The following is a 13,144-nucleotide window of genomic DNA, read 5'->3' as shown; positions in this document are numbered from 1 at the left end:
AAGAATTGGAAATGTGGGTTGATGAATGTTGGTAATATTTCTGGCTATACGTTTACATCTCCTTCCCAAAAAAGGTAAATTTTAATTTCTATTGTTACCCTTAATTTCGTCTATTTATATTATGGATCTTATTAGTCATTGGTTGCGATTTGTTAATAAGGATATAAATTAATTTTTGAGCAAACAACAAAACATTTTAATTTTTTAAATCATATAAGCATTGCTGTATGTATTTTTCATATAGCATAAAATTTATAGTTTATCACTAACTTAATATATTATATTATATTTTTTAAATTACTTTTTCAAATGAATTATTTTTGTCAACGAACTTGAACATAAAAACGTTCGTTAGCTTTTGGCTTATAATTTTTGAACACTTGAAATTATTACAAATGTGATAATTATAATTAGTTAATCTTTTCTTTAACTCTATGTCTGAATAAAAAAAAATAAAAAAATTTACAAATGGTTGTTGAAAAGGTATCATATTCGCACAATGTCATAGTTGTCCTTGCACATGCCATCTTTCGAGGGAGTACCTAATTAATTGAATATACATGAGTCATTGAATCTTTCCTAAGACCTGAATAGTTCTAAGAAAAGTTGACCAATAACTATAATTATTGAAATACGGCACAAATACGTAATTGGAGGTCACATTTGTTTCTGTCAAAATTTTCAATTTTAAAAGCCATTTGCTATCTTTTAATAATTTAGTATTATTTAACTTAAATTTAATATAAAGTGTGATTTAGCTAATAATTTTTTAGTTTACTTTTGCTTTTAGTTTATTATTTGTTCAACTATTAAAAAAAATATTTGATTAATGACTTTTGAACCAAAGCCAAAATCAAAACATTTTGTATGAGTTGGCTTTACACTTTATGATACCCTTTTTTCTTCAATAAACAACCGATAATCAATAACTAATTTTATCGAATATATATTCATAATGATTGACTGAAAGTCTGAAACAACTAGCTTATATCATGGTAAATTCATCAACGAATAATTTTAACTATTCAAACCAGCCAACGAGGCAAACCGACACCCATTCTATTTTCCAGCTAGATCAACATAAAGATAAAGTTCTCAATAACTTTTGTAGAATTTGAGTCAAAATACCAACAAATGAGCTTTTTCTAAGTAACATGACATAATTCTTTTTACAGTGACAGAGGCAATAATGGAGCTAACAAAGATAACCTTATAAGACACATAGTCCAACAAGTATGGAATGAGCTAAAGAACACTCCAGAATATGTAGTAAAACTTGAAGTTGGTTTAGATTCTCGAGTAGATAAAGTAATCGAAAAATTAGATCTTCACTCAGGAGGTGTTCGGTTTCTTGGTATTCATGGAACTCCAGGAATAGGAAAAACAACCTTGGCTAAAGCTGTTTATAATAAGCTTGTTGTTAGCTTCACACACCGCTCTTTCATTGCGAATGTTCGAGAAAAATTAGCAAATGAAGATGGCCTTTTAAGTATTCAAACTCAACTGATCAAAGATCTTTCCTTAAATGATGTAGCATTAGTTAAACAAGCACAAGATGGAATGGACACAATCAAGAAAATAGTTAACGAAAATCGGGTTTTAGTTGTCTTAGATGATGTCTACGAGGACAAACAGCTCGAAAAACTTGGCATTTTTCGAGTATGTTTTGAAGTAGGAAGTAGAGTGATTGTTACTAGTAGAAATATAGATGCATTAAGTTTTGCTTCCGATGATACTGAGCTACATGAAGCACAAACCTTAGATGATCAAGAAGCATTGGAATTGTTTAGTATACATGCCTTAGGAAAAAGGGAACCTACCAAAGAGTTTTGGCACATTTCAAAGGAAATTGTGTCTTTAACAGGTGGACTTCCTTTAGCACTAGAAGTGTTTGGTTCGTCTTTGGTTAAGAGAACGTTGAAAGAGTGGGAGGACGAGGTTATAAAACTAGGAGTTATTCGACCAGATACTCTTCAAATGGTGCTTAAACTTAGTTATGATGGGTTAGATGAACATGAGAAAACGGTTTTCCTAGACATTTCATGTTTATTGCTTCAAATGAACATGAAAAAAGAGGAGGTTGTGGATGTACTTGTTGGTTGTGACTTAAGGGCAGAATCAGCTATTGGTAACCTTGTAAGAAAATCACTCTTGAAGATTTTAGATGGTAACTTATTGTGGATGCATGATCAAATTCGGGATATGGGTAGGCAAATTGTTCAAAAGGAAAGTATTCATGATATTGGCAAGCGTAGCAGATTGTGGGACTCTAATGACACTTTGCGTGTCTTACGACAAAAAAAGGTATGATTCATTCTTTATTGCATTTCAAATTTTTCGATTTTTCACAATGATTTGTCTTGGTTCATGTAACGGACTCCATACTTTGGTGGGATCAAGACTTCGGGTCTGTCTGGAGAACGGTTGTTGCTATAGTTGTTAGTTTATTTGACCTGTTGAATGTTTTGGTTGATAAATCGGTTGTTTAAGCCAGCTTTTATAAAGATGTTTGGTAAAAAAAAAAAAATAGTTTTTGGCTATTTAGTTTATTAGAGAATTTGTGGGTCAAAAAACCAAAATTCAACTTTCATAGTAGATTTTTGGTTTTTGCTTAAAAGTCATATTTCAGCCAACTCAAAACCCATTTACCTAACAATTGTTTTTGTTGTTTGACCGAAAAAAAAAACTAAAAGCTAAGAGTTAATTACCAAACACACCCTTTAGCATTTTTAATATATTTTTTTGGATCATGTTACGAACTCCATATTATATCACAGGTAACGGAAGCTGTGAGGGGGATCATATTAGACAATAAAAAGCCTCCAGATGTTTCTGATGAATTGAAATCTTGGATAAACTTCAGAAAAAATTCTAATGTCAACACTTACATCAGGTTCCTGGTAGAGAAAATAAAAGGTTGGTGGTTTAGACCAGATGAGAGTGATATTTCTACTCTTCAAACAAAATGGTTTGAGAAAATGGTGCATCTGAAACTGCTTCAAATGAATTATGCAAAAGTTCAAGGAGACTTCAAATATATGCCCTCTGAGCTTAGGTGGTTGCAATGGAAAGGATTTCAACAAAAGACTTTCCCGGGTAACATACCAGAAGAAATTCGTGTTCTTGATCTTTCATCGAGTAACATAGAACGTTTATGGAGCTCATACTGTTCATGTTTGGATTTCAACAAGGTAATATTCGAGCAGAATTGTTTTATTATTAGAAACCGTCATTTTAAAGAGCGGCCAAAACTAATTTTAAGAACACTTTTGTTGGCTTTCAGGTAGCGGGGAACTTGGTTGTGATAAATCTGTCATACTGTCCTCGACTAACTGCGCTTCCTGACATGTCCACGCATAAAAATTTAAAGAAGCTTATGCTCAAGAGGTGTGTAAGTCTAACAAATTTACACAAGTCTGTCGGAAACATGACTTCTCTAGTGCATTTGAACCTACATGGATGCACAAACTTGGTTGCTTTGCCCACAGATGTAACAGGGATGAAAAGTCTTAAGGAATTAAACTTATCTGATTGCTACAAATTCAAGGGACTTCCTGAAAATATTAAGAGTCTGACATCCTTGATTGATTTAAATCTCGATAGCACAATAATAACCAAGTTACCTGAATCTGTTTTCCGCCTTACTCAACTTGAAGTGCTTAGTCTAAATAGTTGCGGTAAAATAACAGAGCTGCCGGACTACATTGGGTGTTTAACTTCTCTGAAAGAACTTTATCTTTCGAGTACTAAACTCGAAAATTTGCCGCCTTCTGTTGGATCATTGACAAACCTCGAGAAACTAAGTTTAGGGCACTGTTCGTTGCTTACTGCTCTTCCTGATACAGTCGGAAATCTCAAGTCCTTGAATCAACTGTTACTTTATGGCAGCTCAATCAGGCAACTTCCAGATTCAGTTTGCTCGTTATGTTATCTTAAAGTGTTATCTTTAGCAAGATGTCGTTCTCTTCTCAAGCTTCCTGCTTCAATCGAGGGATTAGCTTTTATACACGAGCTTGATCTTGATCATACACCAATACAAGAACTACCAGATGAGATATGTTCCTTAAAGTTAATAAAGAAGATTCAGATGACTAATTGCAATTCACTTAAAAAGTTGCCAAAAGAAATGGGGAAAATGTCAAATCTTTCTGTCCTCTTTATTGTAGGAGCTGCAATAACACAACTGCCAATGTCCTTTGGCGAGTTAGAAAGTCTGTCATGGCTGAAATTAACCAAGTGCACAAAGCTAAGAAGCTTGCCAGAATCTTTCGGAAAATTAAGATCTTTGCGTATACTTCAGATGGAAGAAACTGCCATAACCGCATTACCTGAATGTTTCAGATTTCTTAATGGCTTAAGGGTATTGAAAATGAGGAAATCTCCAAGTGATCTGCCTAAGTCTTTCTGGAAGCTATCGAATTTGCAAGAATTTGATGCGCAAGCATGTGGAATATCTGGTCAGATACATGATAAGTTTTCCGAGCTGTCTAAGCTTGAGAGTTTGGATTTGGGGTACAACAGTTTCCATAGTCTTCCTTCCACAATGGAAGGTATGTTTGTATTGAAGAAACTCGTGTTGCGCCAATGTGAACAGCTGAGAGTTTTGCCTAAACTTCCTTCAACATTAGAAGAGCTAAATGCTGGTGATTGTCATTCTCTTGAAAGTATATGTGACATCTCTAACCTTGAGAGATTACAAGAATTACGACTTGTGAATTGTAATAAGATCATTGATGTTCCTGGTCTTCAATGCTTGAAGTCTTTGAGAAGGCTATTTTTGGCTGGATGTAATGCAAGTTCATCAGCTGTCAGGAGAAGAGTTACTAAGGTAAAATCATGAACACTATTATTTTTAGATTGATAAAAAATATATACTGTGAATTTGAATTTACTCTCATTTCATATTCATAAAGTTGAGTACATAAAGATGAAAGCATACTATTCTGAAAAAATACAGTCGTATTTTACATGTATTCGTATACTCGTGTTAATATCATCATCATCATACTCAGTGCATCCCGCTCATATAAAACTCTTGTTAATATCGATACATATAATAATGTCTGATTTGGCTATTTGATGAAAAATCACAAGGTTAGTTTTGAACCAATTAAAAGGATTAAATATCCTGTCATGTTAAAGTATTAGGATCCGACATGATTCAGTCTGCCGTATTACGAGTCGAGTCATGTTGGGGTTTTGTCATTTCCACATCGTGTCGTGTCCGGTTATGATCGTGTTTGAATTACGATTGGGTTTAAACCAGTTTTTTCAAGGATTCTCCTGACAAATCATTTTCATATTATGGGTTAAAACTATGACCTAATAATTTTCAATTGCATTTCGAATCAATTTGAAATCGGGTCAAAAGTTGACAGGTTCGACACGAATAATAACGCAGAGCTCATATATAAGTGCATACTTATTTTTGCAGACTATTTTGAGAAACTTGAACAATCTGAGCATTCCCGGGAGTGAAATTCCAGAGTGGTTTTCTCAAACAGAAGGAGGAGTAAAATTCAAGCCTCATCCAAACCTATCAATCCAAAGTGTAATTGTTGTTGTCATAATCTCTGTAGACATCCAAGCACTAGACAGCATGCGTGCTCAACTACCTAGTATTGTAGATATTCAGGCTCGTATTATAAGAGAGGAAACCTCTATTTTCAGCTCAGCATTGAATTTAACTGGACTGCCATGTACTCCAGCCAAACAGATTTACCTATGTAGATTCAAATACTATCATCCTTTGATATTGTTGTTAAAAGAAGGTGATATAATACAAGTTGGGTTTAAATCAGGAAGTGTTGAAGGAGTTGAACTCAAAAAATGGGGAATTCATTTAGTGTATGAAAATGATGATGATTATGAGGGCGATGAAGATTTGATACCATTTAATGAGATTCATCAATCTGTATCTCAAAGGCTTGTTTGTTTTCTTCGCTCTATGGATCAAAGATGACAGATTTTGAAGATGTACGTGTATTGACCCTACAGAAAAAAAGCGATGGTCAAAAGGCGATGGAAACCAGGTGCTCGCTGTTGGCGACGAACAGGCGACATTCTAATTTTAATTGGAACTTCATTTTTTTTTTAATTTTATGGATAAAGTTAATAGCGCATGATTTCTGGTTTAATTGATTTCTGGTTTAATCCTAATATTGGATTAATAATTCTCTGTGTTGTTATCATTCAATTGTAATGGTGTTTATTTATACAAGAGTTCAAAGAAACTGCTTGAAGTAACTGCTTCTAATAAGCAACTGCTTCTGGTAACTGCTATAATACTTACTTATGCTAAATAGCCGTAATACATGTAACTGCTATACATAATCTAACAGCGCATACAAGTTTTTGTATAGTTTTATATGTTGAGCCCATCTAAAGTAATGATTTTGCCAACGGTGATTCATAATCAACGTAAGCCTTGCCTAATGTAGAGCCTATTGATTAAACCCATATTTTAAGTAGGGTAAGATTAACCTAGAATAAAATAAGCTTCATTATAAAAGAAAATTTCTAAAATAAGCTTCAAAAAAGTTTTAATATCCAAAATAAACGTCTTTGGTCCGAGTCTAAGGTCAAATTGTTTTGCTGTTACTAACAGCGAACTAGAGAAAAAAAATTACTTTGTTCGCTATTAGTAACAACGAACAAAGAAGGACAATATTATAACGTTCATAGAAATTAAGAATTTTGAAAAAAAAACATGTTTGCTAATGATACAAACTGTTTATTATTAGTAATAGCGAATAAAGTATTTTTTTTCTTTTGTTCATTATACTTGAACAAATCTTGATTTTTAGACTCAAACATAAAAACGCTTATTAAGCTTATTTTAACGATTTTTTTGTATAAAAAGCTTAGTTTATTTTAGTGGCCCGGCCGCCTAAATGTGCAAGAGCACAAATTAGCACATTACTTATTGAATAACAAAAAGACAAAAATATACATCTACTTACGAACTTTAGTCATATGATCCGAGTTGACTCATTTAGACTGCGAATAAGTCCCATCACAACTCGGCCTAAAATGACAATCAATTCCAGCACACGACCGAGTCAACTCCGAGTTCCAGAACTCGAACTCAGTCATGGAGACAGAAGCATCCCCGTCATAGGATTAGGTACAGCTGTAGATCCTCCAGTGTCAGTAAAAGACATGAAATCAGCAGTGTTACAGGCCATAGAAGTGGGCTACCGGCATTTTGATACGGCCCATAAGTACAAATCGGAGCAGCCCATTGGAGAAGCAGTCCAAGAAGCTTTGAGTATGGGCTTAATCCAATCAAGAAATGAACTATTTATCACTTCCAAGCTTTGGTGTGGTGATGCTCATCCTGATCTTGTAGTTCCTGGTCTTCAGAAATCCCTAAGGTAATTAATTTCTTGTAGATGTTGAACTTAATTAAAAGTTTACGTTGACGGATTGATGATTAAGACTCTATCATATGTTACTCCTTCTGTCACTTTGATATTGCACTTCTGTTAAAAAGATGTGAGAACATTAAATTGTGTGAATATAAAAAACAGAACATAAAAAAATGAAAACATTAAAATTGTTTGCTGTCAGGCTTTATCTAATTTTTTGTGGGATATATGCAGGTTATTTTTCTAATAAAGCTTGAGATTTGGTAGTTGCAATGCAATGTAGGGCTTTTTTATGTTTGAATTGAACTTATTGTGCATCTTTTGTAGAAATTTGAAAATGGAATGGATAGATTTGTATTTAATTCACTGGCCATTGAGCTGTCAGCCAGGGAAGTATGATTTTCCAATAAAGGAGGATGATTTTCTTCCTATGGATTTTCATGGTGTTTGGGCTGCCATGGAAGAATGTAAGAAGCTTGGCCTTACAAAATGTATTGGAGTCAGTAATTTTTCCTGTAAGAAGCTGAAAGATCTCCTGGCTCTCACTAAAATCCCACCAGCAGTCAATCAAGTTAGTCATTTCTCTTGTATGCAGTTCTGTGTTTCTAGACATAGTCCTTGTTATTAGCATGTGGCAATTCATCACATAATCTCAATCGTGGTCCACTCTTGTGGATATGGGACATTCGTGGGCTCGGGCTCACAAACCCACGGATCAAGAGCGTTAACAAACAAGTACACTTGGTGAGGATCATTATTCCCCAAAATCATATGATAGTAGGAGTATTAACTCACCTAATATATATTCAAATATACAACCCACTATTTTATCGACGTGAGATTTTGTGTCATATATGAAATATTTCCAACACTTGTATATTTTGTTCATCCTTTCTTACAACTTAGTCATTCAGTCACTCAACATTCCACTTAAAATGAGGAGCGAATAAGATTTGAAATCTTGGCTGTCCGTCACATTTGTTTTCAAATGCTGACAATCTCTCATTTTGATTTATTGTATTTTATGTGACTGACCTGCAATTTGAAAAATACAGGTGGAGGTTAACCCATTTTGGCAACAGAAGAAGTTGATAGACCTATGCAAAGAAAATAGAATTGCGATAACTGCTTATTCTCCTTTAGGAGCCATAGGAACCTTCTATGGCAGTAACAGGGTTTTGGAATCTGAAGTGCTTCAAGAAATTGCCAAGGCTAAAGGAAAGTCTATTCCTCAGGTATTACTTTTTCACCTATAAACACCTCATATATCTATCTGGTCATTGACATAATTGATAAATCCGTATAATAGGAGAGTTGGCTGCATACAATATCCTAAAACCAACTGGTAATAAGAAAAGTAGTCCATCAAATTTACATGTTAGTCAAGTCAAGACATGTGAGTTATTTCAACAGAAGATATACTGCAAAAATCAAAATAGGGAGTTGAATTAAAATGCTAATTATGTGTTTGAAAATGCAGGTATGTTTAAGGTGGGCATATGAGCAAGGAATTACATTAGTGGTGAAGAGTTTCAATAAAGAAAGAATGAAAGAAAACCTGATGATCTTTGATTGGGAATTAAGTGAAGAAGATAATGAGAAAATAAGGGGAATCCCACAAAGTAGAGGGGTCACTGGTTGGCCTTACTTATCAAATAAAGGCCCTTTCAAAACTCTTGAACAACTCTGGGATGGCGAGATTTAATCATATTGTGCTTCAATTTGGTACTTTATTTTTCAGGTTCTGTTTTAATTGTTCTACGTTTGAAACAACAATTAGAATGTTAAAATATAATTTAGATCTTAGAAAACTTTGATTTTGAATTTGGACTTTTTATATTTCTTATTTTATCATTAGATGGTCTGCTGCAAAAGTTTTAGACCCTAAATAAAAACGGCCTCTTATAGCCTGTAATAACCGTAATTCGTGAAACATTTTGGTACAGAAATCTATAATCCATTTGCTTATGGTAAAACTACAGTATTTTTTTTTGAGATAGCCCAAATAAAGTCAATCGTAAGAAATATATCCAATTTTTATTACTATTAAAATAACAAAAATCCAATATAGAATAAAAAACTTTATTCAACATATATACATTATCATTTTCATAAAATAACGAAAATATATCAACAAAAAGGATAATTTTCTGTATCTATTTTTTTTTAATTCTATTCTATTGAACAATAAACCTTGAAATAAAAAAACAACTAATCCTTCATTTTCCAATAAAGTTCACAATATTAAAAATCATTTCTTGCTTACGAGTTTGAGAAATTGTAGACTCATCCAAAATCTGAAATGCATGTCCCACACCATCAGAAATAAATTTTTCTACTTGATTCCCCAAATTGCTTGTTAAAACATCACAAAACCCTAAATTCCTATCTTTTAATATATCATTCTCAGCTACATATATCATAATCCTAATATTTTCCAGCCATTTCATATCTTTCTGTAACGGTTTGCACCAAGGGTGGTTTCGATTCGCCCCCAAAGGTAACGCTATTCGCCAATATATATCAGAAGCCGCTAAACTCAATGCTGATTTACATGTTTGAACGTTAATTGATGATATTTCCGAATTAGTCCTTTCTTCCCCACCAAAAAATGGTTGTATTAAGACAATTCCCTTAATATTGTTACTATTTGACATTCCATGTCTTAAGGTCACATTATAGGCTATATTTGCTCCAGCACTATCCCCACCCAAAAAAATGCTAGAAAAATCACAATATTTTGCCCAAAATTCACTAGTTTGACCTATATTTCCTTGCTGTTTAACCCACATCAAAGCTTTCATTCCATCATCATAAGCCACCGAAAGCAGATTTTCCGGTGCTAGACGGTAATTTATTGACACAATCACACACTGAGCTTCCGAAGATAATTTTCCTAGGAAATCATGGTAACATTTCCATGCAGTTGAGCCGATACAAAACCCTCCACCATAAAAATAAACCACAATTGGTAGTAATGAATTATTATTATTGTTACGTTTAGGTACATATATACGTGCCCAAATATTATCATTTTTGTCAATAAAAATGTCGCGAGCATTAACTTGTAAATTAGAATCCAAATATGGAGAAACACTTGACATAACTTTGATTGATCTTTCTAAATAACCATTTTTGTACAACTTGATTACACCTTCAATTTCTTCAACTATAGAAGTTGGATCATCGGGTTGGGGTTTCGGGTTGATTTCAAGATTTTCAATGTTTTGATTGATTGTAGGGTTTGACACAACCATGGATGAAAGTTTGTAAGTAGTTGAAAAAATTGAAATGGGTATGTTTTGGTTTTCTTAAGGGAGAAGTGAATGATATAAGATTGGATGATTTAAGATTATATATAAATAAAAGAGTTAGTGGAGTATTATCAAATCTTTGACCGCCATCTGTATTGTTTAGCCAATTCATATGTTATTATGAGCCTTCTAGGATGATCCTAATAGGTGGGTCGGTTTGTTGACCTTCATCTTTTATAGAAGTATATTGTTCCCACTCATTTATAGTTTTATTTAATTAATTTATTTTTTTTGCTTCTTATTTACTTATGCTATTATAGTTCAGTTACAGTTTTAATGTGTGTAGTAAGAAGTATGCATCTTTTCAAGTGCGTTATGTATCACTTATCTTTTTCTTTGCAGAAACCTGTTTTTTAGGGAATAATTTGAGTTCTTTATTCTTTCCCTGGAGGGACACGAGTATATCTGTGTGCTACCCTCCTCCCCCAAACCCTGATTTTTGCGGGATATTGGGTTATTGACTATAACTCTGACTCTGGCTCTTTTGTTCCCATTCCTCACTCTTAGCTTTATTTCTTAATGGATATTCATTAAGAAAAATTTTGTTGTTAATCTAAATATGAGAATTTAAGTTCTTAGCATTTCAGAAAAATAAAATATAATTAAATAATTAATTTAATACACATATAAAGATAAATGTTTGATTCAAGTTATAACCATATATTAAATTTAATTCTAAATATAGAAACAAGGAGAAGACTTTTTCTACCTAAAATATATATTTTATATTAGTAGTGTAAATATCATATATTGCTCATTGCATTAATCATATGGGATTAAGCTATTATTAACTTAATACTTTATTTGTCAGCATCTCCTGTGAGTTGTTACAATTAATTTTATGGGGTTGTTCACATATAAAGTAGATATAGATGTAATACTGTTATTCGTCAAAATAGCTTAAGCATAACGCGTTCCCAATTAAATAAAAAGAATTCTAAATGTCATATATTATCATGATAAACATGGGATGAATAAACAAAACTTCTCATATATATATATATATATATATATATATATATATATATATATATATATATATATATATATATATATATATATATATATAATATCCTAGGTTAAATTATTTTTAAGCAATAAAAATGAGGTGCTCAGACGGGTAAGTAATAAGCTAGCTCGTCCAAGCAAGAGATTTTGCAAGAAGTAGCATGAGCATTGATGAAGTACTCTAACAAGCAATGATTAGTTTTAGGGAAATTATCAATGGTACATTTGAGTTTTAACGCTTTATTAATGGCATTTCTAAGGTTTTTTTTATTATCAATAGTACCCTCGTACTATTGAGTGTTTTACAATTGTAACATTTTTAAACATTTTCTGTCAAAAGTCGTCTAAAACCGTTTACTTTTTTCGTTTTCTTTTATTTTTCACTTCAAAACATAAAAAGAAAGTTAACGGTTTTGAACAATATTGGACGGAAAAAGTTAAAAAAGATTATGGTTGTAAAACAAAGGTACCATTGATAATAAAAAACAACTTAAGGATTACCATTGATAAAATGCAAAAACTCAAAAGTACCGTTGATAATTTCCCTTAGTTTTAAAAGAGCAAGTATTGCTTTCAAGGCAGTGTATAGGCTATATAGCTTATGCTTGAACGAGCACAAAGCTTGCAAAGGCAAGCGAATGTCAGGGAGCAAGTAGCACGCTAGCAAATACTATTGCACAAATGAGCGCTAAAATGCTCAAGTGAGCAACTTGCTAGAGCAATGAGAATTGTCGAAAGGGTACAAGCATATCTAGTTGTTGAGGTCTTGCTTGGATGGTTTGTGTGCATTATCGAACAATCACTTGGTTGGGTTGGATGAGCAAGTTATGTTAGAACTTCGTACTTAATGTAAAAAACAACATTAAGATTTTGTGGAGTTTAAGATTTTATTCCTCACACGTAGACATGTCAAAATTTAAGATGGATTTCACAATCTAATGATGAAGAGCTCCATTTGCGGGGAGATGGCATTGCCCAAAAGATGCTCTACCCTCCAAGAATGCAGCCCATACTAGCCTGATAAATCTCCTAAATACAAGGATTTTATATTCTCATAAAATATTTTAGATGAGCTATTAAACTCATGTATGAGGCGCATCTCATACTGAGACCGTCTTATATTATGAAGTTATACTATAACCATCTATAGGTGGATCTAGCTAACCTCCGCGTATATATGTATGTGTATCTGTATGTAGGGATATCGTATGAGAATACATAACAAAAACAAAGGAATTGTGAATAGAACTCTTAGACCAAATTGCTAGAGGTTTAGGACTTGAAAAAGGTTACTTTGCAAACAAGCTGAGTCAAGATTGGTAGTGTTTGGTAGATGACTTAGTTGAGCTATGTATCGACTAGTGTTGGCTATTTTGAACAACCTGCTTCTAGCCATGAGTTTCAAATCAGCATGCCAAATAAGCTGGTAAAATTAAGCACTATAATAAGCTA

At 33.0% G+C, this 13,144-nt stretch overlaps 3 protein-coding genes across 3 annotated transcripts in view; 2 read left to right on the top strand and 1 right to left on the bottom strand.

The window, feature by feature from the left end:
• Positions 1 to 6,435, top strand: part of LOC130807607 (disease resistance protein RPV1-like) — a 7,049-nt gene extending 614 nt beyond the window's left edge. The window contains exons 1-5 of the mRNA XM_057672877.1: positions 1 to 74; positions 1,176 to 2,304; positions 2,778 to 3,191; positions 3,284 to 4,828; positions 5,435 to 6,435. The exon at positions 1 to 74 is cut by the window's left edge and continues 614 nt beyond it. Coding sequence (XP_057528860.1) covers positions 1 to 74; positions 1,176 to 2,304; positions 2,778 to 3,191; positions 3,284 to 4,828; positions 5,435 to 5,962 — 3,690 coding nt within the window. The 3' untranslated portion in view covers positions 5,963 to 6,435. The remainder of the gene's footprint in view (positions 75 to 1,175; positions 2,305 to 2,777; positions 3,192 to 3,283; positions 4,829 to 5,434) is intronic.
• A 377-nt stretch (positions 6,436 to 6,812) lies between these two features.
• On the top strand, positions 6,813 to 9,194 carry LOC130807609 (non-functional NADPH-dependent codeinone reductase 2-like). The gene is made up of 4 exons (XM_057672879.1): positions 6,813 to 7,376; positions 7,698 to 7,941; positions 8,426 to 8,605; positions 8,851 to 9,194. The coding sequence occupies exons 1-4, from the start codon at positions 6,976 to 6,978 to the stop codon at positions 9,073 to 9,075; spliced, it is 1,050 nt and encodes a 349-aa protein (XP_057528862.1). The 5' UTR covers positions 6,813 to 6,975; the 3' UTR covers positions 9,076 to 9,194.
• A 184-nt stretch (positions 9,195 to 9,378) lies between these two features.
• On the bottom strand, positions 9,379 to 10,716 carry LOC130807608 (probable carboxylesterase 6). Its single transcript, XM_057672878.1, has one exon. It carries the CDS (start codon positions 10,625 to 10,627, stop codon positions 9,590 to 9,592), a length of 1,038 nt encoding a protein of 345 aa, XP_057528861.1. The 5' UTR covers positions 10,628 to 10,716; the 3' UTR covers positions 9,379 to 9,589.
• Between the last annotated feature and the right edge of the window lie 2,428 nt (positions 10,717 to 13,144).

Source organism: Amaranthus tricolor, chromosome 3 (assembly GCF_026212465.1).
Source record: "Amaranthus tricolor cultivar Red isolate AtriRed21 chromosome 3, ASM2621246v1, whole genome shotgun sequence".
NCBI lineage: Eukaryota > Viridiplantae > Streptophyta > Magnoliopsida > Caryophyllales > Amaranthaceae > Amaranthus > Amaranthus tricolor.
The sequence above is the reverse complement of the archived record's forward strand: the minus strand, read 5'-3'. Positions and strand labels throughout refer to the sequence as shown.